Source organism: Dama dama, chromosome 5, assembly GCF_033118175.1.
Source record: "Dama dama isolate Ldn47 chromosome 5, ASM3311817v1, whole genome shotgun sequence".
Lineage (NCBI taxonomy): Eukaryota > Metazoa > Chordata > Mammalia > Artiodactyla > Cervidae > Dama > Dama dama.
The window spans coordinates 115,604,563-115,629,336 of record NC_083685.1 but is presented as its reverse complement, the minus strand read 5'-3'; the positions used below and the strand labels follow the sequence as shown (position 1 = coordinate 115,629,336).

Genomic DNA, 24,774 nt, shown 5'->3' with positions numbered 1-24,774 from the left:
TAATGCTTCAGAGAAGTCAGATAGAATGGGGACTGAGACTTGAGCATGGGATTTGATAATGAGATTGCTTGTGACCTTTGCCAGAGCCGTAGGAGTAGAAGGCAGATTACAGAAGAGCGAGAAGGGCAGAGGCAGCTATTTATAACTATTCTTTCAAGAAGTTGTGAAGAAAAGAGACACATTGGGCAATTAATTTGAGAGGTGGGCCATACTGAGGACAGTGGAAAGGAAAGAAAATTGATGAAATAAACTGGCATTACAGGAGTGATACAGTAAAGCTTTTAGTATGATCTATCTTACAGAGAAGTGAGAAACTGACAAACATTGGATCCTTTGGCCAGAAATGTACAGACATTTGGCATACAGACTTTGGGTAGGGAACGAGGAGTTCTTACTACTTCTTTTCTGTTTGATTCCTGGTGTTTAGTTTGATATATTTGCTTTAAATTCACTAGTTTCAAGAAGTTTTAAAGCTATTTTTCTTTTAAATGCAGGTGATTTGACTTTAAGAGTCTGTGACTGCTTTCAGTGTATGGTAACAAGTGACTAAAAGGAAGGATGGGATTGATTCTTTTGTAGAAGAGTTGTGGCCCCGCCCCAACACCCTCCCCTTTAGGTTTGAGTGTTTTCTTTTTGAAGACAGTTTGGCTAACAGCCTCCATAATGTTTGTATTAAAAACATGTGTGTTGTTTTCTAATGTGTTTGTATTTCTAACTTCCTTTTCTTCTTTCTCTTCTAGTCTGTTCTCTGGGGAGGCGGTAAGGGGCTGTGGAGCTGGCCTCGGCACCGGGAGAGGCTGGACTTCCTGTCTCTCTGTGCTGAATGGCTGCGATGGCGCCCGCTCTCACTGACGCAGCAGCTGAAACACACCATATCCGGTTCAAACTGGCTCCCCCATCCTCCACTTTGTCCCCTGGCAGTGCCGAGAATAACGGCAACGCCAACATCCTTATTGCTGCCAACGGAACCAAAAGAAAAGCCATTGCCGCAGAGGACCCCAGTCTAGACTTCCGGAATAACCCTGCCAAGGAAGACTTGGGAAAGCTGCAGCCGCTGGTGGCGTCTTATCTCTGCTCCGATGTCACATCTGTTCCCTCAAAGGAATCACTGAAGTTGCAAGGTGTCTTCAGCAAGCAGACAGTACTCAAATCTCACCCTCTCTTATCTCAGTCCTATGAACTCCGAGCTGAGCTGTTGGGAAGACAGCAAGTTTTGGAGTTTTCCTTAGAAAATCTTAGAACCATGAATACAAGTGGTCAGACAGCTCTGCCACAAGCACCTGTAAATGGGTTGGCGAAGAAATTGACTAAAAGTTCAACACATTCTGATCATGACAATTCCAGTCCCCTTAATGGGGGAAAACGGGCTCTCACTTCATCTTCTCTTCAGGGGGGTGAAGTGGTGGCATCTGAATCTGGGGACTTGAAAGGGGGTATGACCAATTGCACTCTTCCACATAGAAGCCTTGATGTAGAACATACAACTGTATTTAGCAATAATAGCACTGCAAACAAACCTTCTGTAAATTCCATGGAACAGCCGGCACTTCAAGGAAGCAGTAGGTTATCACCTGACACAGACTCCAGTTCTAACGTGGGGGGTGTCAAGTTAGAGGGTAAAAAGTCTCCCCTGTCTTCCATCCTTTCCAGTGCTTTAGATTCTGACATCAGGATAACAGCTTTACTGCGACGGCAGGCTGACATTGAGAGCCGGGCCCGCAGGTTACAGAAGCGCTTACAGGTTGTGCAAGCCAAGCAGGTGGAGAGGCACATACAGCATCAGCTGGGTGGATTTTTAGAGAAAACTTTAAGCAAGCTACCAAACTTGGAATCTTTGAGGCCCCGGAGCCAGTTGATGCTGACTCGAAAGGCTGAAGCTGCATTGAGAAAAGCTGCCAGTGAGACCGCTGCTTCAGAGGGACTTAGCAACTTCCTGAAAAGTGATTCGATTTCAGAAGAATTGGAGAGATTTACAGCCAGTGGTATAGCCAACTTGAGGTGCAGTGAACGAGCATTTGATTCCGACATCACAGACAGTAGTTCAGGAGGAGAGTCTGATATCGAAGAGGAAGAACTGACCAGAGCTGACCCTGAGCAGCGCCACGTACCCCTGTGAGTAGAATCATGCATAATGTCATTTTTCAGAAACATTTGGACAAGGGAGAAAGACTTGGCGAATTCCCATCATGGGAAGACAGGACTTCTTTTATGATGGGTGCTTAGAATCTATTTGTCTTTTTCCTAATTTTAGGTAGCGGGGTACATATATACCTGCTATTGAAGAAATAGAAGGTATTTTTGGTTTTGTGTTGCTGTAGGGTAAAAGCTGCTGGTTTCCCATTGAAATCTTAGTAAGAGAAAACTAGAAGACTTTCAGTTTGTAAAACTACCCATTCTTCTTTCACAGTGAATAATTAGGTTTTTTTTGAAACCATATGTAGGATGTTTTGTAAGTTTCTGAGGCTTGACTTCAGATTGTTGTTTCTAGTAAGTGGGGCAAAAGTTTAGTTGACCTAGTTAAGTTCTCTGGAGTTTATGGTTGCTTTTAATTGAGCTTTCAGCAGAGAATGTACCTGGTTTTCAATTTTGGCATTTGAGATTTCCTTATAAAAGAAATAAGGACTAATAATCAGGGAGTGCTTCAGAGTATTTTGTAGGTTGTCTCCAGGCATGATATGCTGTCACAACCTGATTCTCTTCCTAAAAGAAACCTTTATCAAAGGTTTGGGTTTTATTTTCTTTCAACTAAGTTAAATGTATTGATATATTTGGGATAAATTCTTACTGGATTTTCAAAATGGGTTGAGGAAAATTCTCCATAAGTTCTTTGTGGCACTTTACATAGACCTGGTAGAGACATACATGCTTTTACCTCCTGGTCCTGCATTCAGCTCTAAGATAAGAAAGTACAGTATATCTCCTTAAAGATAGATCTTTGTTTATCTAGACTTCATGAGAGAGGGAAACAGGAGTAGTTGGAAAAGAGGGCAGGAGCGTTGACTAGTAGATCCTCTTTGGGTGGGAATGTTGTAAAGTTTGGATTGCTAGAGAAGACTGAAGTAGGTGGCTATGTTGGAATAGTTGACTGTCCCTTGCCTGTAATAAAAAGGTGACTTAAGATTTTCACTGGAAACTTTGTTGAGACAGCTATGCTTCTGAGCATAAGTAGATTTCCGTTTTTTTTTCCTCCCAGTTATAAACATGGATAACACTGTATCTGAGTATGAAATTTGGGTTTATGTTTCTGGTTTGAGTGAAAAAAATCTGGATAATCTTGCTGAATTTTTTCCCTTGTAGACCAAGTGCCGTTATCACTTGTAAGCTTACTGTGCTCAAGAGTCAAGAGTCTACTTCTATATTCAGGTCTAAAGCAAATAAATTTCAGAGCATTGCTGTAACATAGTTACTTTTCCTTAAATGGATTAGTAGCTTCAGTCAGCTTGCCAATATTTGTGGCATTATCACCACTGACTTTGCTACATAAACTGCAGTTTTAAGCAACCTTGTCAACAGTTGAATATTCTGTTTGAGTGATTTTGTGTAAGATAGTGTAGTTGAAGTCTTTAAAGTTTCCTGTACTTATTTTGTGTATTTGATGAAAAACATCTAGAATCTATAAGCTTAATGTTTTCGAGAGACATTGTATTGGCAACATTTCTAAGTTTTGGTAATGTTGTGGGTAACATTCCAATCCAGTGAAATCAGAATGCCTATGAAAGAACTTTTTTTTTACATCGTGAAGTCTATTGACTTCAAAAGACCTCTTAGTCCACCTGCTTAGGTTTGGGCATTCTTCTCACAATGCTTTGTTGATTGGAAGGATGTAAATTAAAAAGACAGCAAAGGGATTATTTTAGGAAACTTTTTGGGATCAGTTTAAGAATGCTTTTAAAAGTTGAATTTCCATGCTTCAGATCATATTAAAGTAAGGATGATTCGGGCGCTAGAAGTACTGTCAAGTCAATATCCTTTTGCAAATTATGATATATATGAATTTAAATTAAAGCCACTAATAAAGTGCAAATACTTTTAACTTGTTGTTTTAAGCAAGGTCACCAGATTGACTCCAAAGGCTAGTATTTAACCAGGGTGTTTGTTGACCACCTGAGTATTTTAAAGGCTTTCAACAACTGGCCAGTGAAAGTGGAGTTAGCATTTTGATTAAAAAAGAAAAAGAAGTTGTTCTTTGGATGCAGAGAAACCTTTTCTTTGTGATTTAAAGTCCCTCCCAAATCTCATAACTGCATTTATAATTCTTAAGTCCTGGAATAAGAAGTTAGTTAAGTCTTTAGGGGCTTGACCCAGCTGGTGAATTTCAACTTTTTACATCTTTGAATAGCTTGTCTAGTATTTCACTCCCTTGTTGAAGTACTGTCAGAGATAAAGTCACTAGATTTAGTCTGGTGGCCATAATGAAAATATTTACTAGAGAAGACTTGAATTGTTATTAAGTGATGTTGCTTAAATTACAAGTGGAAGATGATTCTCTGAAAATTACAAGCTTTCACCAAGAATTCATTTGTGTTTTTCCTAACTTTTTAATAAAAGAGGAAAAATCTGTAATTTATTGTAAGTCCTAGGCACATGCTGTCCAGTAGCAGAATGATTGGTTTTATATATTATCAAGAATTACATGTTTATCATTTTTTTTTCTTTTTTTACAATTAGTGAATTCTAATATAGCTGGATGAGTCAGCAGAAGAGAAGTATTTTCTTTTTCCTTGATTTAATTTTTTCTGGTTAACTTATTTTATGTTTAGTTTAAAAATTGTTACACCTTTCTGTTGTAAGCTTTTTAGACGATCATCTGAAAATGTTTTATATATATATATCTTCCTGTCTTGGTCCATGTACCTACTTCTTTGGAAATTCTGCACTACATTGGGTTTGACCTATATTATTGTTTAGTAACATCACTGTGGGATGAGCAGGAATTGAAACATCATCTTAAATTCTTTCTATTGAGGTATAAATTGTTTGACTTATAATGTGTTCATTTCTGGTATACACCAAAGTGATTCCATTATACATACATATTCCATTATATATAACATTATACATATGTATTTTTTTTTCATAGTTTTTCCATTATGGATGATTATAGGATATTGAATCTAGTTCCTTGTGCTATACAACAGTAGGACTTTTTTTTTTAAAAATCTATTTTATATGTAGTATTTGTATCTGCTAATTGCAGACTCATAATTTATCCCTCTCCCACCTTCTTTCCCCTTTGGAATCATAAGTTTGTTTTCTACAAAGTTGAGTTGTTCTGTAAATAAATTCACTTGTAACTTATTTTAAGATCCCACATATAAATGATATATGGTATTTGTCTTTCTCATCTGACTTCACTTAATATGAATAATCTCTAGGTCTGTCCACATTGCTGCAAATGGCATTATTTCATTCTTTTTAAAAACATCATCATCTTGAATGAGGGACTAGAAAGGAAGCTATATGTTTCAATAAATACCTCAGTGTTTGGTTCTTAATTGTGGATGTAGAAATAAAAGCATTTAGTTACCTCATGTGTTGTATAATAGAACTGTTGAGTGTGCGCTTGTGCTCCCACACTCTTCTTCAATTTAGTTTTTCTTTGTATTTCTTCTTTTCATATCTAAGTTTTGTACTGCTATTTTGTTATGAATTCCTGGACCCATACTTAATTTTGCTCAATTTGGTTTTCATTTTCTTACCCTTGTAGTTATAAACTTTTGTAGTAAGTACCTGTAAAGAAAAAAAATTTTTCCAGAGATTAAATGTGTCTTTAGATCAACAGCTTGTGGGTTCTTACTGTTGTACTTTTTTTCTTTTAAGCCTCATTCTTGGCTTCAGTTTACTCTTCCTGTTCTTGTTTTATTTTCATGGGTTTTTTGTTTGTTTGTTTAATTTATTCTAAATTTTGTTGCATTTGTTTGATAGCTTCCTGGAGTCTGTTCTGATCAGAGTTGAGTAAAAGTAAACTAGATGTTCAGTTTAGTGAAAGAAGTTATTTGAATTTTGGATTGTCTTGATTGCAGTGACTTTGCTTTATTTCTGAGGAATTTCATCCTTTTGGAGTTTATGAAGAGTTCACTGTATCATAACTAGTGTGTTCATAGGTTTTGCTTTTTAAGTACTATGGAATGCTTTGTGTTGTAGCTCCTGCTAGAATTTGTTAAGTATACACAGATGATGTTGCCAAGGATGGCAGTCAACTTGATTTGTCCTTCTTTTCATGTTCCTTCTCCTCTGGCAGAATGATGGGAGTGAGAGATCTATTAGCTGGAAGCCTAACATCTAACCCTTCTTTACCATAGACTAGCTTTGTTACCACTTTCCTAATAAAAATGAGGAAACTGATCTCCAAGGCTTAAACTGCTTTGAATTGTGACAACTCTATCTTTAACATTGATGGAGCTTTTCTCATCATCATCTTTTTGCATTTGGGGAATCTGAGGCAAAGTTCCCTGTGAGTCACTGGGATACCTTGAAACAAAATGGCTTTCTTGACTTTGACTTAGAGCTTTGATTCTTTTACTACCTATGTCCCCCCAGCCCTTGCCACCCCATAATCCATTAAAATGATTATTGTATATTTTACTGGGTGTGATACATTTGTGGGAATAATTCTATCATGTTCTTAGAGAAGTTACTTTGGCGCTAAGTGAACTTTGACTTGCCAAACACCTTGTTCTAATCTAATCACCTTTGATTGAATGCCCCAGGTTTTTCTGCTAGCATGCATATGACATCCAGTGGCTGAAATAGGAATTTGTGTTTTCTCCATCTTCTCCTCCTTCCCCCTTTTTTTCTGAGAAGTTACATAGGTAGTGAGAATTATTCTTGGTGCTTCTTGTATGATTCTGAAGGCAGGAAGTTAGGCAGCAGGAATTTGGGGGCTACTCATTTGCTGCAGATCTAGATGTTCCAGATGTTTGCTGTTGCCTTCGGATTGGTGTTTTCATTCTGTAAAATTGAGCAGTTGTAAAATTGTACAGTTGACCCTTGAACAACACTGGGATTAGTGATGCCCAGCCTCTCTCTCTCTCTCTGGATTCAGCCAACCACAGATCATAGTAACTGTTGAAAAAAATCTGCGTCTAAGTGAATGTGCACAGTTTAAAGCCGTGTTGTTTAAGGGTCAACTATATTCTTTTAAAGTGATCATTTGTAAGTACTTATGAACAAACATGTAAGACATCAGAAGTGTCATAGGTAAATAAACTGAATTTCTGTGCACAGAAAGTATATAATTTTGAGGTGTATTGGAGACATGGGAGATAAAGATGAATACTTAGAACAGTGCCTGGCATGTACTAATACATAGTAAATGTTGGGTGATAAGACATAAAATAGGAAGAGATTACAACTGGTTGATGGAACTGGAAAGAAAGGATAGTAGAAATGAGCCTTGAAGGCTGGCTAGGATATTGATAGAAAGTTGTCTTTTGGTTATGGCCTAATGAGGTAGGTATGGCATAATCAGAGAGGACAGAGGCTGAGTGGCTAAGGGCTTTTTGGTGGCTAGAGTGGAGACATTTTAGAGATCTAGTAGTACAGGTTACGGAGAAGGCAGTGGCAACCCACTCCAGTACTCTTGCCTGGAAAATTCTATGGACGGAGGAGCCTGGTGGGCTGCAGTCCATGGGGATGTGAAGAGTCGGACACGACTGAGCAACTTCACTCTCACTTTTCGCTTTCATGCATTGGAGAGGGAAATGGCAACCCACTCCAGTGTTCTTGCCTGGAGAATCCCAGGGACGGTGGAGCCTGGTGGGCTGCCGTCTATGGGGTCGCACAGACATGACTGAAGTGACTTAGCAGCAGCAGCAGCAGCATCACAAGTTAAGTGTGATAATTGTAGTGTAAAAAGGAAAAGAGAAGATTCCAGAGGATGGTGCAGAAATGGATTTAATGGGATTAGTAACAAAGGCTGTATGGGTAAAACAGGGAGGGATCATCATAGATAATTGAAGTTTCAAGCTTGGGTAACTGACTATGAGAACACAACTTGTAGAATAACCCTTATAGTTCATGAGGATCCAAGTTCTTTACTAGGGTCTTAAAAATGAAGGCTTCTGTATACCTTATAAGTTCCAGCAACTGTTAAAAATCAGGAAATGGCTTTCCAAGCAGTCCTATGTAAACAGAGAAGGAGAGACTGAGCTATGCAGAGAGGCCTTGAAGCCTTACCTTGGAGACTTTGGGAATTGATTAATTTGTTTATTAGAGGTACTGAACACCTACTCTGTGCTGAGGTCCTAGGGATATATAGTGGTGAGTAAGAGAAACACAATTGCTGCCCTGTCCTCGTGGGTAAACTGGTTAGAAAGAGCGATTAATTAAATACTTAAGCAAGTGATCATATAGTTAATGGCATATTTATAATGGTTGTGGGTGCCATAGAAGCAAAGTTTGGAGTGCTGAGATGGTGCATATTAGGAACATCTAAGATGGGTGGGGATGTCCTAACAAGTATCTTGAAGTCAAGTTGCATGTAACTTGAGACTTGAATGATGACAAGGAATTGGTGGTGAAGAGGAGAGGAGATGTGTAAGAGAGAGAGAAAACAGCCTGTGCTAAGGCTTTGGGAATGGGGGGTGCTTGCTACCTTTGAAAATGGTGCAAAGTGTGAGGAGAGTAATGAGAAATGAAACCAGAGAGGTTGCTAGAGGCTTGGTCATACAGGTAGGCTTATAGGTGATCTCTAGTTTAAAATTCTATTGTGACACCGTTGACACTCTATTTATCATTGGGTTTTGTTTTTTTTAAGATTCCCTCTTACTCTTTGTAAGAGGAGAGTGGATGTGGACTTTGGGAAGTAGACTGTTGTGGTAAGCTCGGTGAGACAATGGGAACTCAGCCTTTGGAGGGAAGAATGAGAGCACTGCATATTTTGGAGGTAGGGTGACTAGGACTTGTGATTGCATGCGATGAATGGGTGTTGAGAGCGCACGAAAGTTATGAGTGATTCCTAGATTTTTGACAGGTGTGACTGGATCGGATGGCGCTGTTGGGATGGAGAAGGAGCAGATGGGAGGATGTTACTAAATGGCGGTGCACCTTTAGTAATTTTTATTTGAACATTTTGGCTGTTGGGCATACCCAGAGGTTTCAGTGTCATTTGCAGAGCATCTTGTTAAATTCCATCAGTTAGGTAAAATTGTTTTACTAGAAGAGAAAAAGCTTGGGAGTCACATTATATTTCAAATGAATAGTACTTTAATTAGTTTATCTTCTCCCTGAGCAAAGACCAACATGGATTAAGTTACAGTCAGCCCTCTGGATCTGCAGGTTCCACATTGATGGGTTCAACCAACTGAAGACATTTGTGGGGAAAAATTGCAGAAACTTAGAAAAAGCAGTATTTTATTTTATTTTATTTTTAAAGCAGGATTTTAATTTGCACTTCTCTGGCAACTTTTTATATAGCATTAACATTGTGTTAGGTATTTTAAGTAATCTAGAGATGATTTAAAGTATACAGAACAATGTACATAGGTTATATGCAAATACTACCCCATTTTGTATCTGCAGACTTAAGCATCTGAAGATTTTGGTAAGGGATGGGGAGAGGTGTCTGGAACCAGTTGTCCTGGCATACCAAGGGACTTCGATATTTTCCAGGCTAGGCAGAAATCCATGCCTAAGGTCATCTCCTTTTATGACTCCAGTTCATTGTCTTTTTCCTGTTTTCCATTTTATATCTGGAAAAATTATGCTGTTTGAACCAAGAGATTCAGTATATAATAAATACAAAGAGTAAGTCTTAATAATTTTGATTCTCATTAATTAAGACTTTGTAGTACCTTTAACCTATTTGATTTTATTTTTTATTTTTATTTTTTGGCCTCTCTGTATGGCATGCTGGATTTTAGCTCCCCGACCAGGGATCGAACCTGTGCCCCCTGTAATGAGAGCATGTGGAGTCTTAACTACTGGACTTTCAGGGACGTCCCTGTAGGAATAATTTTTTTAAAACATATTTTTGGTCATGCCTTGAGACGTGGGATACTAGTTCCCTGATTAGGGATTGAACCTGCACCCCCTGCATTGAAAGCTCAGAGTCTTAACCACTGGACCACCAGGGTAGTCCCCCCAACGGTTTGATTTTATATTTTTATATATTTTGTATTTTACATTTGTGTTTATATTTGGTACAGATATAACTTTTATGAAAAGTTCTGTACCAAAGTGGTAAACAAGATTGCTTTGAAATCAGTTTCAATCTAGCAATAAAAATATCTGGCAAGTCTATTCTGCAAACAGAATATGCTGAAAAATTGTTGTTAAATTGTAAATGCTGTGGGTTACTCTGGCAACCTAGTTAGTAGCAGTGTAGCAACCATATAGATTATATTCATTACTCAGGTAAGAGGATTTGTGGAGAATATTATGTTGAGGGGGGTGGGAAGTGGACACTGAGGAGTGGCAACCAGGAAGAAGGGTTCAGTTCTGTTTTAAATCATTTTCTCAATGTTTTAGTAGGATAAAGGGTGTGAACCGGGGAACTGAATGATGGCTTTTGTGTGTGTGACCATTTTCTTGTTCACCCTCAGTCCCTCTTGACTGTTCGTTCTCGTGGTGCTTGAGAGAAGCATCCTGGTGAGATACCAACGGAAGGAGATGGAGTTGAGGGCTGTTGGGATTAAACTAACCTGAAACCCAGACCCCAGGAAGATTTTGACTGAAGTGATTTGGTTGAGCTGGGGAACTTTTTAAACCAACTTTGCCTAATCAGACAACATAGTTTGAGATATATTGATAGGGGAAAAAAATAATAACCTACATTTGTGGAATGCTTTGAGGTAGGTAATGTTAAAAGTTCTTTACATGCATTAATGTATTTAGCCCTCACAGTGATATTATCTTAGTTATACAGACTCATACTGAAGAATGAAAAGTTTAAGTAACTTGCTTAATGTCACATAGCTGATAAGAAATCAGGATACAGTTGTCCCTCAGTGTCCCCAGGGGGTTGATTCCAGGAGCCCTGCAGATACCAAAACCCTGAGGGTGCTCAGGTCCCTTATATAAAATGATCTAGTACAGTCAGCCCTCCGTACCTGCAGATTCAATCAACCTTAGGTGGGAAACCCACAGTTAAAGAGGGCTGACTATATTAATCTAGGCTGTTTACCCACAGCCTGGGCATGAACAAAACAAATTGTCCTTTGGATTTCATTGATGAAAAGAGATTTACCAAACATCATGTAAAATATGGCACTTTATATTCAAGAAACTTAAGTGATATTAAGTAATTTGATGGTGTATTTTGAGGAAAGGCATACCAAATATATCTCTTAACCTACAATCCTGTTACTCATTTCTTTTGTGGACTAGGAGTTGGGTGGTTTGGGTGGGGCATCATCTAGGAAGTGGCTGGAGTGTGTTTTGTTTTTTTTGGTTGTCCAGTGGTTAGGACTAGCTGCTCTCACTGCAGTGGCCTGTGTTCAGTCCCTGGTTAGGGAAGTAAGATCCCACAAGCCGCGTGGTATGTCTAGAAAAAGAAAAGGAAGGAAACAGGAGAATTAATATGTATTGGTCACACCTTTGTTCTGCTAGGTGGTTTGCATTTGGTAAATAATAATATGATGATGATGAACGTGACACCCTCATTTTAAGTTGAGACCAAGACTAAAGATATGATGAATAATTTGCTTGAGCTCATGGAGATGATAAAAGCTAGTTCTTCCTTACTGCTCCCCTTACTGTTGAATTTTTATCCTGGAACTGATTTGGCCGGAGCAGAAAGGTGATTGTTTGAAGAAACGGAGAAACCTGAAAGGACGTAGCTCTTCAGAAGCCTCTCTGACAGCATATTACACTGATGGACATGGCATTGCCCATTAGGGATGATGGGGAGGTTAGATAGTTTCCCTCTACTATAATAAATAACCTAGGGAAGTGCCTGTTTCACAACTTTTTCCCATCAAAGGGTAAAGTAAACATTTTTGATTATTTTATAGGGATGATTTATGTTTTCACTAATGTGGAAAAATCCTCTTATTTTTCCCCAGTTGCTGGAAAAATAAATCTTTTAAGATATGAAGGTATTTTATGTTCTTTTTCCCTTAGTCTTCTCTATGCTTACAACTGATAGTTGAATTGTAAGCATGTACCTAGTGTTTATGAAAGTGTTTTCCTCAAGAAGTCTCTGGTAAATTTGGCTACTATAAGAACTTAAAAGGTATGAAGTAGCAATTGAAGAATATCCTGATTGGTTTTCAGCCCACTTATACAAAATTTGTCATTTCCGTGTCTGAGTATAAGGTTTATCATTAACATTTGATTTTTTATTTGATTATCACCAGACAACCTGGAGGGTAAACTGGGAGTCAGTATTTTTATTAGCATTTGTGGGGTTAGTACTAAAGAGGGAATGACACAGTAGAGAGAATTTTGGACTAGTATGAGAATTGTTAGTTTTAGTTTTGTCTTTTAATCTTCTTGGCTTAAGGTCCTCACATGTAAAATCTCCATTATACGTTTTTGAAAAATGTTCCTTTTTGTTTTGTAATGAGACCCAGGCAGGGATGGGAAAGGCCTTTATCACTGTTAGCCGGACCGTCCTGTTTTCTGAGGTTATGTTGACCGTCCAGGCAACCCTCTGTGTAGCCTGCGTTTCCTTAGGGAGTCCTCAGACTGGGTCCCATCAGAGGGCCCATGGTGGAGCTACAATAGTCTGCGCACTTGTTTCTGTCATGAGGCAACCTGTCACCAGTGTGTGCACCTGTGTGTAGCTGTTTCATACTGTGTTTGTGCCTGTGTTCCATTTGTGGCAGTGAAGAAATGTGAAAGTGAGTGTACAAAGTATAGACCCTGAGGATGGGGTGTACAGTGAGAATGAAGACAAAGGGCCTTTACCAGGAGGGCGTCCTTTTCACTTAAGCTGTTTTTGGAGTGTACGCTTTGAAGAGAAATATGCCTAATGAAAAACATCGATCTCTCTTCCCCTAATATAAAACAATAAAAAGTTCTCTTGTCCCTGTTTCTTTCTCAGAAACAATTGTTTAAAAACTATTTCAGATTGTAAAATTTGTTTATATAGAAGAGATGGGAGACTTGTTGCCTTTTCACACGGCCACATATCACAGGCAGAATTTCAATTACTGTTCTTTAGATGCGTAAAATTAAAAATAGTTGAATCCTTCATTGATTAGTTGCTTTTCATCGACTTTTACTTAGAATGAAAAGATCTTGGATTTTTGTAAATAATATTTTTCTTCAGATCTTGAGAGTTTTCAGCTGAGTTGCTGTAACCCGTTTCTCTAGATTTCCAACTGGGTGAAAATGTTTTTCTTTTTAAATTGGCACTTCCCCAGCATATTTTTCCAGCAAGTATTCTTTGAGCACACCCTGTGTCTAGTGAATTTTGTAAGATCTTTATTCACAAGGCTGAAGACAGGCCAATCTTCTCTTTGTAAAAATGAAAACAGAATGAGGCTTGCTTCAGACTCAATTTGCTTCTACCCAGCTTTATTTGAAATTGACCTTTTATGCAAATACATTCAAGCATTCACAGAAATAATTTGACTTGGAAGTTTAAGTGGAAAGGCTAACTTTGTATTTGCAGAAAGTTTGGTGAGCTGATTGTCCTCTCAAATGAAAATTCTCTTGATTTGCTCTTACTGATAACTTGATAATAAGTAGGTCTCAGACCCAAGAGTTGAGACGTGTGCATTCAAGATGGTGACATGATATATAATTACTTGGTTTCACATTTTATTAGGGGTGGGAGGCATTAATGTCTGCAGCAATGTTAGATTGTCTATAATTCCATGGTTTTCCCTAAATAGTGTGATGACCTTCCCAGATGAGATAAATTTCCTTAATTTCATCCATGAACAGTAAGATTGGCTGACAAACTTAATGGAACGATAAAAAATAGTACTGCCCTTGGATGTTTCATAGTAGGCCAGCCTTCAAGGAGCTGTATAGTTTATAGTCCTTTAAGAGAGTCCTTCAGTAGTGATCAGAGGAGTTACCAGAGTTGATCATCTGAGTAGAAACTAAGTTATGTCAGTCATCTCAACAACAGAAGTGTCCTAAGTGTCCCTGTGGCAGTTCCAGAAAAGGAGAACCAGAATTCTCTGAGCAAAGGATAATTAAATATAAAAAAATCTCAAGTTAACTTTTAGTTATTTGGAGACTAGCCTTTCAATATTGTGTATCATCAAGATAAACCTTACCCCCAAAGGGCAAGGAAATACTTCTCTGATAGAAGAATAAGGAATGGTGAAAGAACTGAAGTAGAATTGGGAACTTGGTTCCTGTCTTCAAGAAATAACTTATGTGACTGGCTGCCCCCACCCTCCCATATTCAAGTAGAAGAGGAAGTGTTAGAATCACACAGTGTTTGCTCAGGACTAGATGCATGGAACTGACGCTGAATGCTAAAAGGTAGGGGGAAGGGGGGAGATTACTCTGGGCTTATAATAAGTAAGGTCTTCTCAGAAGACCTGAGAAGAAATGAAATTTTAGTTTGGATCAAGAATGGGCACTTCGGTTTCCAAGAGGAAATAGGAGGTTTCGGGTTCGAGGATGAGGAGCCTCAGATGGAGGAAGTCGTGTTGGGTAACAAGGAGGAGCGCTGTCTACCAGAGAGAAAAGGTTCGAAGCGGAACATGAGGTTGGAAGAGACAGTTGGGGTCGCATTGCTTTTGAATACCAAACCAGTACATTTTGATTTTATCCTAAAAACAGTGGCGAATCACTAGTGTAGAATGAAAGGCATGATTAAAATGCTCTCATAAAGGTGTCTTTGAGAGTGGATGTGGACTGGGTGGATTGGAGGTGTAGGATAGGGCAAGACTTAAAAGCCAGTAGCCTAGCTGTAAGTAAGTCTTTTGAACCAGGGTTATGAACATAGAATGAAAAGAAAGGTCCAGATGCAAGATTAATGAAATAGAGACTTTGGAGAGAAGCACAGATTTGTTAGTTACAAATAAGATACCTAGGGAAAAAGAGATCAAGTGGCTTTGCTAAAGATTATTAGGATAAGAGTCAGGGTTCTGCTAGAGTTCTTACTCCAAATCTAACATACTTCACTGATTAAACACTTTAGGAAACTTGATGAAGTGACTGGATTTTAACCCTTGAAAATTGGCAGAATATTGATGTAACTCACAGAGGCAAGAAGAGAGTGTCAGTGTTTCGGGAGGGAAAGAAATCAAATGAAATTATTCAGAGTGAAAGGTCTTTTGTTGGAGAAGAGTTTCCCTAAGAGGAGCGTTTGTGTTTACCTTTTAAGTTTATCTCTTAAAGTTTTTTTTATTAAAAATTTTAAAATCAAGGCAGGTGGCGCAGTGGTAAACAATATGCCTGCCAGTGCAGGAGACACAGGAACGCGGCTCTGCTCCCTGGTCAGGAAGATCCCCTGGAGGAAGAAAGGGCAACCCACTCTGATATTCTTGCCTGGAAAATTCCATGGACAGAGGAGCCTGTTGGGCTACAGTCCATGCGTGCACTGATATACATTATATAGTTTCAGGTGTAGAACATGATTCAATTTATAGGTGTTGTGAAATGGTCACCACAGTAAGTCTGGTTAACATCTCTCTCCATAGTTACAGAGTTTCTTTCCTTGTAATGAGAACTTTTGAGATTTACTATCTTAGCAATTTTCAAATGTGTAATACAGGATTAATAACTGTAGTTGCCAGTGCTGTACATTACACCCCCATAACTTATTTTATAACTAGAAACTTGTACCTTTTGGTTCCCTTTGTCCAGTTGACTTAAACCCCACACCTGCCTCTGGCGGCCACCAGTCTGTTGTCTCTGCAGCTCTCTTCTGCGTGTGGTTTGAAGTAAGACTTGAACCCTTTACCGCCACCACTCCCAGCCCCACCATGCATAACCACTTGTCCCTAACCAGTGTATTGGGTGAACCATTTTTTAGGAACTCTGCTGTGATTGTCAGCTGAGTTCACAGGGACGTCTGTCAGCGTGTTGTCTTCTGTTTCGTCTGCGGTGTCAGTGCCTGCATTAGTGTCGCACTGAACTACCAAAGGTTTACATGAAGCAGTGTTACTCTGCGTACTGTCTGTGATACACATTATTTCCCATAGGTTTAGGTATATGATGGAATAACCACACAAATTATATACATGTATTTGTGAGGGCACTATCCATGTTTATTATCTTCTTCCATATGGATTTTATATCAGCTTATCAACTTCCTTTAAATCATGTTGCCAGGTGGATTGTGACTGTATATTAATTTGGAGATATGACATCTTGGCAACATTAAGTCTCCTAAAGTTGTGGTATTTTTCTCTGTGAAGTACTTTATGTCTAGAGTAAAATTTGTACTTTGCTTTCTATAGGCCTTGCATATTTTCAGTTGTGTTTATTTCTATGTATTTTACAGACTTTAACGCTATTAAGCGTGAGCTTATTTCTTGTGGGTTAGGTGGGCACACTCTTTATATATGTTGATCTTGTTTGTTTGGTTACCCTACAGAATTACTCCTTTTAGCAATTCTTTCAATTCTTTCCATTTGATTTTACTAGGTGGGTAGTCACTTAGAAGCTTGATGATGACGTTTTTGTTTTCTCTTTCTCAATTGTTTTGTGTTTCTTTTTCTTGTCCAGTTGCATAAACTAGACCCCTCCAGTACATGGTTGGATAGTACCGGAGGTATGGGGACTTTTTTGTCTGGGTCCCAACTTTATTATTAGAGAAGTTATGTTTTGTCATTGAGTGTCTGTGATTTGTGCTGTGGGTTTGTGATAATTCTTTTTTGTTAGGTTAGTTCTTTTCATTTCTAATGCAATAAGAATTTTTGTTAGAACTATTAAATACTACCAATGCCTCTTTAGTATCTGTGGCGGTAGTTTTATATATATATATATATTTTTTTTTTTTTTAGAGCTTTTAAATGATTTCCTGATGTTGAATGACCCCTGAATTCATTTAGCAAATTTTTATTGTGTGCCTAGTATTTGCTAGGGGCTCTTCAAAGCCCTGAGATAGAGCATTGAGCAAAAAAGACAAAAATCTATGTTGTCTCTTGAGTATATATTCCAGTGGGGAATGTTCTGAGGCCAAATATTATCAGTTATTGACTGTCTGGATGACTTGGATTATTATTTTAGCATATGTCAAATGGGATTCATTAAGTATTATGGTTCGTTTGTTTGCACGCAGAGGGGACTTGCTTTCTCTTCACGTTTTTGACTTGGAATGACCTATAGTTTACTTTTTGATGCTGTCAAATCCTTTGACGAGGATGATCTGTTCACTCACTGATGTTTTTTGATAGAACTTGACTGTTCAATATCTTGAATTAGTAGTTGTTATACTTATGGATAGGTCTTTGCTTATATTTTAAATTTCTTCTGTGGTTGTTCGTTTAAAGTTTTTAATCTGTTTCAAGACCAAATTTTAGCTGTACATTTTCCCTGAAAATCACTCATTTTGCCTAAATTTCAAATTTGTTGGTATGAAATTCTGCCTAGTAATGTCTTAAAATCTTCCCATAGATTATTGTTTGTATTGCTTTAACTCGAATCTATTTTTTTTTCTTCTTTTTGCCTCCACTTTTCTGGTTTATCAGTAAGCTCTTCTATTTCCTTACTTCTGTTTTTATATTCACTTCTTTGGATTCTAAAAAAAGTTCAAGTTTTAGGTCATTTATTTTCATTCTGCCTTATTTTCTTAAATTAGCATTTACGTCTCTAACATTTTCTCTGAGTTCTTTGGCTAAATTCTAAGAGTTTGGTTTGTCACAGCTTTATTATTATTTTGTAAAATAGAGCAATTTTAGTTTCTCTTCAGTGTAATTATTTAGAAAGATGTGTTTAATTTTCCAGTCTTTTTTTTTTAACGCAGCCCTTAAAATTTTTTTTTTATTTCTAGTTTTGTTGCATTGTGTTACAGGATGTGGCCTATGTGCTTTCTGATTTTTGAATTTGAGACCCATTACAGGGTCCGCCGTTAATCCTTTTATGGGTATTTGAAAAGTATATGTTAGTTTGAGTTTAATATAAACTTCTGGAAATAAATAAGCAGTCATGATTATTTTCACTGGATCCATACCTCTCCATCAAAGCTTTATTTACCTCGGTTACTCGTTGCATTCAGCGTTGCGCTGTGGGTGAAGGAAGCTTTAGAGAGCTTTAGTGTTTTTGACTGCTAGCCCTGTGATTGTTGCACCTTAGTTTCTTCTGTATCGTAAAACTTATTAAAATAACACTTAGCTAATGGGGTTTTTCTTGGGCTTTTTACATACATTATTTCCTCTATCTTATGTCCTATTTCAGTGCCTGGCACATAAATAGCAGTACTGATTTTAGGTTTTGAGTGTGTATCCATTGTCGAACCCTGTTGTGGGTTTTTCTGTGTAGCGAGTCCTTTTGTACATTGTGTTCTTTCTTTTAAATTGGGTTCTGGGATCAAAGGATATCATTTAGATGGATAGTCCCCTGCCCACACCCCCCTCACTTTCTAAAAGAGTTGTGTCTCTTTAGTCTGCTCTCATTGATATAAATGAGTGTTCCAGTTTAACATCAAGCTTGGCTGTTACTATTGTTATTTAGAAAAATGAATATAATAGCTTCTCAATGATACTTTACCTATATTTTTAAATACTTGAGAAGACACAAGATTTTTCTGGCATTTATGTGTTTTTTCTTTCCCCTGACATTTGTGATTTGAGTAATAGCTGGCATAAGATAGGATTGTTTTTAAACTGCCTTCTAAATAGGCTTTTTACAGACTGTAGGAACTACAGACTCTCTTTCCCTCCTGTTTGTGTGGTTTTTCCAGAAATGAATGTTTAGGTGTTTCCATCATTCGCCCTATTGCTTTGTTGTGAGGGGCCGCCCTGTCCATTTTAGGATGTTTAACAGCATCTCTGGTCTCTACCTACCAAAAGCCAATAGCGCTCTCCCCACCAGCTGTGACGACCAAATATGTCTCCAGACATTGCCGCAGGTGTCCCGGGGGTGCAGAATCACCCTTGGCGGAGAGCCTCTGGGTTAGTCTTCCTATGTTTCTTTGGAGAGGAAAGGGCTTTAATGTCCTTCCTGAGTGTGAAGAACGCCCTTTGTTTCACTTTGTGTAATGCTCTCCAGTTGTGTCTGCTTACCAGTGAAAAAACTAAAATTGAGATTAAATCTTGAGAAGGCATCTTATAAACCATATAATATTTAAGTTCTACTGATTCCTTCCCTTACCATTTATTCCTTTCCCTCATCCCACCCTCATATTTCTTTGTCACCAGCCCTAAGAAAAGAATATACTTTATCTGTATTTGGGTAGTGTTTAAGGTTTTGCAATGAAGATGGACATTGATGAGTCAGACTGTACCTTTAAAGGAGAAATTCTCTAAGGTCAGGAGGAATGTGTACCTAAGAATCAGAATCAAAATCAGTTAGCTCCCCTCCCCCATTTCCAGTTGCCTTTGATTCAAACATGGATATTATTATGCCAGTCAGACTTTCTCAGTTAGGTTGAGGTAGATTGTGAACCATCACTTTGTTCTTTCAGTCCCCCCCACCCCTGTTTATTTCCTACTTTTCTCTTCCTCTTCACTATTTTATATCTTCCTCCCCCCTCAAAAAAAACAACAACAACAACAGGATATCCTTTTGTCCAGTTAGGCTCATTCCCCTCTACTTCAGAGTTGAGTTAAGGGTTTGGGGGCTGATTTCAAAATGCTGCATCTGATTTAGAGGGGACACAGATGATGCAGTAATATCTGGCTGTAAGATAAACATGGCACTTGAAGCAGTTGCTGAAGAGGAGAGTTCTTTCTTTAAAACCTTTGCCTGTTGAGGTATCTGCTGTTGAAGTTCATGAAATATTCTGTTTTACTGGTCAGCCTTTTTTGTCCTCTGACCTTTGCTGACTTGGGCAAATAACTCCTGGGGCTGGGTTTCTCCCCGCCTTACAGCTCCTTTTGGATCCAATTTTCTTAGCTTCTCTCTCCCCTTAGTACTGATAATTTTCTTTTTTCTTTATTCTTGTATTAGTATTAAGAGGAGTGAGTGGATTGCAAGCTTTCTGGGTTGCTAACCTACTACTGAATAAACAACCTGGTCTCTTGATGTTTCATGAGTTCTTCAACTCCTGTGTTTCCAGATAGCCTTTTCATGTAGTCTTGTCCTCTATTACTGGTGTTCTTTCCCTGTCAAGTGAGACTAGTGTACATGAAAACTTTTTGTAAACAGCCAGTGGAGTTCAGTTCATATACTGTGCTGCATTGTTTCATTTCCAGCCCAAATTTTGGGAATGTGTTTCTGTGGCTTCATTTATCTATTTGCTTGTTAATCCCAGAACATTTATTTGCATAGGCTCATGATAAAAGAGAAAGTTAATAAGAGAACACTATTTTACGTAGGGTAAAATGACATTGCAAACTAAAGCTGTCCCTGTGCCTGTCTTTGTAGAAAAGAAATTTAAAGAGGAACTTTCCATGTCTGATAGCTTTACATTTATTCATGTTTCTTATGCATTTCAAGCTCCATCTCTCTCCAGTCTCGACTAAAATGGGTTGGCGAGTTGTGTGCCTGCATGTGTCTCTTTGTTTGAACTTTCTCATTAAATTTACTTCACTTACTTGACAAGGAAGGTGAGTAATGCTTAGGATAAAATTGCAGTATGACCAAGAAGTAAGCCAGGAAGACTTCACAAAGAAAGTCCAACTTTCTTTCCCAAAGCTCCCGTGGTTTTAAAAACTTGCTTGAAGTTCCTGCTGTTCTGTGTCAGGCGGGCTGATGGCCTGTTCTCCGGTGTCAGCAGATGTCTCCCCACAGTCCAGAGTCCAGACAGATGGGTGGGTGGAATGAGTTCCTTAGAGGTTCTGAGTATCCTAACGTTTAAAAGTGATTTATCACAGGGGACTTTAGTGTCTCTGGATTTAGTTTGTTTTTGTTTTTAAACAAATATTTAGCATTTTGCTGCTTTGGTCTCTTACCCTGCCAATCACTTTTTGAAAGGGGGCTACTTGGGTGAGGATGTAAAAACCAATAACTGATGATACTCTAGTTTGGTAACATGAATTGGCTCATTACATGATGTTTGCTTGCTGGACTTTAAAAAAAAAAAAAGACCTACCACCTGTGTCACTGACACCTGCTCTTTTCAAATCCTTTTTGGCATGATCTAAATAAATTTCTGAAATCCCCCCTCTCTCTTTCTCCTTTTGTGTGTGTTGTCAGTATTAGTTTCACTTAAACCCTCTGTCATCCTGTATAATAGTTGAGGCTGAGGATTTTAATTGGTGACATACATTGCTTCTAGGAAGTTTTTAGCAATAGAACTACAAAAGACTTCATAGTTGTGATGTAGTCCTTGATTGGTCTTTGAAGAGTATTTTGTTCTCTTGATGTGTTTAGATTTTGTAATCTAGTAAATTATTAACAAGTGAACTTTTGTATGAAATGGGAGTGTTTTAAATGAAAAATGATCATGATCTGGGAGTAAGTTCTAAAATACCAGTATCAGATGAGTATTTAAGTAGAGGTAGACATATAATCTTTATTTATTTATTTTTTATTGGTGCAGTGTGAGTACTATTTTTTTTTCCCCCAATTATTTTTATTAGTTGGAGGCTAATTACTTTACAATACTGTAGTGGTTTTTGCCATACATTGACATGAATCAGCTGTGGATTTACATGTGTTCCCCATCCTGAAGCCCCCTCTCACCTCCCTCCCCATCCCATCCCTCTGGGTCATCCCAGTGCACCAGCCCCGAGCACTTGTCTTACGCATTCAACCTGGACTGGCGATCTGTTTCACACTGATAATATACAGGTTTTGATGCTCTTCTGTCAGATCATCCCACCCTCACCTTCTCCCATAGAGTCCCAAAGTCTGTTCTATACATCTGTGTCTCTTTTTCTGTCTTGCATATAGGGTTATCGTTACCATCTTTCTAAAAAAATACGGAACGCTTCACGAATTTGCGTGTCATCCTTGCGCAGGGGCCTTGCTAATCTTCTCTGTATCATTCCAATTTTAGTATATGTGCTGCTGAAGCGAGCACTAGAGGTAGGCATGTAATCTTTAAAATGTTTGTCTATAGGATTACTTAGGCACTTGTATATTGGTCTATTTGCCAAAAAGTGCTAATTCTTTCAGAATTCTTGGCTTTTAAATTTTATTTCCTTCCATGTATAAGTGATTTTTAAGAAATCCAATCCATTTAACATCTTTTCCTTCCAAGGTGGGTATGATTCTCAACTTTAGCTATATACTATAATCATCTGGGTAACGAAAACAAAAAAAAATCCTGATGCTAAGATTGTATTCCAGACCAAGTAAAACAATCTCTAGGATGAAATCTAGGCATCTGTATTTTCAGAATTCTCCAGGAGATTACATGGAGTAACCAAAGTTGTGAGTCTCTGCTTCTAGGATGTTTTTGTGATTTAGGGAACCTTAAAAAAAAAAAAAAACAACAACTATAGACGTTATTTCCAGAAAAATGGGTATAATGACTTCTGGAAGCCTCAAATTAAGAACCCCTGACCTAGAAGTAGCCTTTACTTGCTAGATTTAATTGGAACCAGTTGAATGTAAGAAGTTAGGTAATTTGTAATGATGACGGAATATTCTTCATCACTCGTAAACATGTCATTCATTTAACAAATAACAAATGTACTCAGGATTTTCCAGGCTCTCTTGTAGTTGCTCAGGATACAGCTGCCAATATAAAATTGCTGTTTCCATGAGATTTTATCCTAATGTGGGAGGAAGATGATGAGTAAATGATCCAAGGTCACTTAACTGTTGCTAAAGTGAGAAATACAGCAGCATAGGGAGATTGAAAGTGATAGTTGGCTGAGGGAGGTGGTTATTTTAAATAGAGTGGTGGGGAAGGCATCTCTGAGATCTAAATGAAGTGAGAGAGGAAGTCCTGTGAAGATCTTGAAGAATAGCATTCCCAGAGAAGAACAAGTACAAAGGCCCCCAAGGTGGGACTGAGCTAGGCTTGTTGAATTTTAAGTAGGAAAGCCAGGTGGCAGGAGCGCATATGGTCGTCCAGGTGTAGAATAAGTGTCAGGAGATGAAATCAGAAACCCTTGTAGGCCCTTGTAAGAAGCTTGACATTGTAATCTCAATTTGACGGGAACTTAACCTGATTATAACACTATTGTTAACGTTCAACTTCATGCCTAAAATAATTTCAAAATAATCTTCAGCTTTCAGTTATTTTGAATTCAGTGGAAGGTTAGCACTCAATGCGTTGTGCTACTTTTCTGGAAAAGAATCTCAGTCAGGCTGAATTTTTTTGATAAGGGACCATCCATGTCTTCTTTATATTCATATTGCTCAGCACAGATGATGATAAACAGTTTTTGCTGACTGACTACAAGGGACCTTGCAGTCAACTTAGACAAGTGTTCGTAAATTTGCATGAAAGTTCTAACGCATATTCATTTACTGGGTGCCTGCTATGTGCTCATGGTCGTTCCCAGTCCCTTAGGTAGGTACCGAATCCCTCTGAGATATTTCAGGTTTGGCTCCAGACCACTGCAATAGAGTGAATATCACAATAAAGTGAGCCACATGAATTTTTTGTTTTCCTGTTGCACATAAAAGTGTATGCTATTGTAGTCTATTAGATGTGCAATAGCATTATGCCTAAAAATGTACATACTTTAATTGAAAAATACTTTATTGTTAAAAAATGTTAACCATAATCTAAGCCTTTAGGGAATTGTAATCTTTTTTGCAATAGTAGCATCAAAGATCACTGATTATAGATCACCATTAAAAATACATAAGTAATGAAAAGTTTGAAGGATTGTGGGAATTAGCAAAATGTGATTCAGAAACACAAGTGGATAAATGAACTGGTAAAATGTCAGCTCAGGGTTGCCACAGGACTTTCAGTTTGTAAAAACATAAAATCTGTGAAAGTCAGTTAAATGAGGTATGCCTGTGTGTTACAAAGGAAGAAACAGACTCCATGACAGTGGCAGAACCAGGATTTGAATCCAGGCCTTTTTGACTCTTTGCGCTTTATCATGCTGCCTTCTGAGTAATGAGATTGAGGGTCATTTTTGAAGGCATGATCTGTTGAGCCAGTGTCGTGAATTTTTCTTTATTAATAGAGAACAAGAGGGCCTTAGGTGTATTACCTTAAGAATACTGTGTTATGTGAAAGATTTTAATTATAGGGATATTTTCTTGAAATAGTAATAATTTCTTAATCTTAAATACTTGTTGAGTGTAAAGTATTCAGTACTATGGGAGGTGCAGACATGAGTCATAAATAGATCCACAGGCTTAGCAGAGCTAAGGTATTACATAAATCATGTTGTATAAGACACAAAGCAGTCATTGTCAGAACAGATATAAAGTGCCATGTAAGTTCTGCTGAGGAAGAGTTTCTTGGTACATGGAAGAGGACATTTGGGAGGATAGATAGGATTTAGATTTGGGATGGGGAGAACAAAGAGGGGTGTTAGGGGTTCTAGAGAGAGACAGCAAAAGGACGATTATTCTGCATACACGATTAGCAAAAGCTTGGAATTGGGGGGTGTGTAAGGAGCCACATCAGGGAAGGTGGAAATCAATTTGTTTGTAGTACAGGGTGGGGGAAAGGAAATACCACTATAGGTAATGAAGATTACACCTATTCAGAAGCATTTGTGTATCAGGCCAAGGAGTATTTGTGAGAAAAGGGACATCTTGATCAATCACACGGTCTGTGGTGGAAGTTGATGTTAGTTGGTTGGATTAATGTGGGTCAGCAAATTGGCTTGTAGTGGCTTGAGGTTAGTTTTTTATAAATAAAGTTTTATTGGAACACAGTCATGCTCATTC

The 24,774-nt window shown here is 38.1% G+C and overlaps 1 protein-coding gene and 1 non-coding gene across 6 annotated transcripts in view; one reads left to right on the top strand and one right to left on the bottom strand.

Annotated features, from left to right (window-relative positions):
- Nucleotides 1-24,774, top strand: part of KANSL1 (KAT8 regulatory NSL complex subunit 1) — a 172,291-nt gene that overhangs the window by 42,906 nt on the left and 104,611 nt on the right. For all 5 annotated transcript variants that reach the window (XM_061144289.1, XM_061144291.1, XM_061144292.1 and 2 more), the window contains one exon: nucleotides 741-2,112. In XM_061144289.1, coding sequence (XP_061000272.1) covers nucleotides 824-2,112 — 1,289 coding nt within the window. In that variant the 5' untranslated portion in view covers nucleotides 741-823. The remainder of the gene's footprint in view (nucleotides 1-740; nucleotides 2,113-24,774) is intronic.
- LOC133058044 (U6 spliceosomal RNA) lies at nucleotides 21,879-21,985 on the bottom strand. The gene has a single exon (XR_009693169.1). It is a non-coding gene; the product is annotated as a U6 spliceosomal RNA (small nuclear RNA).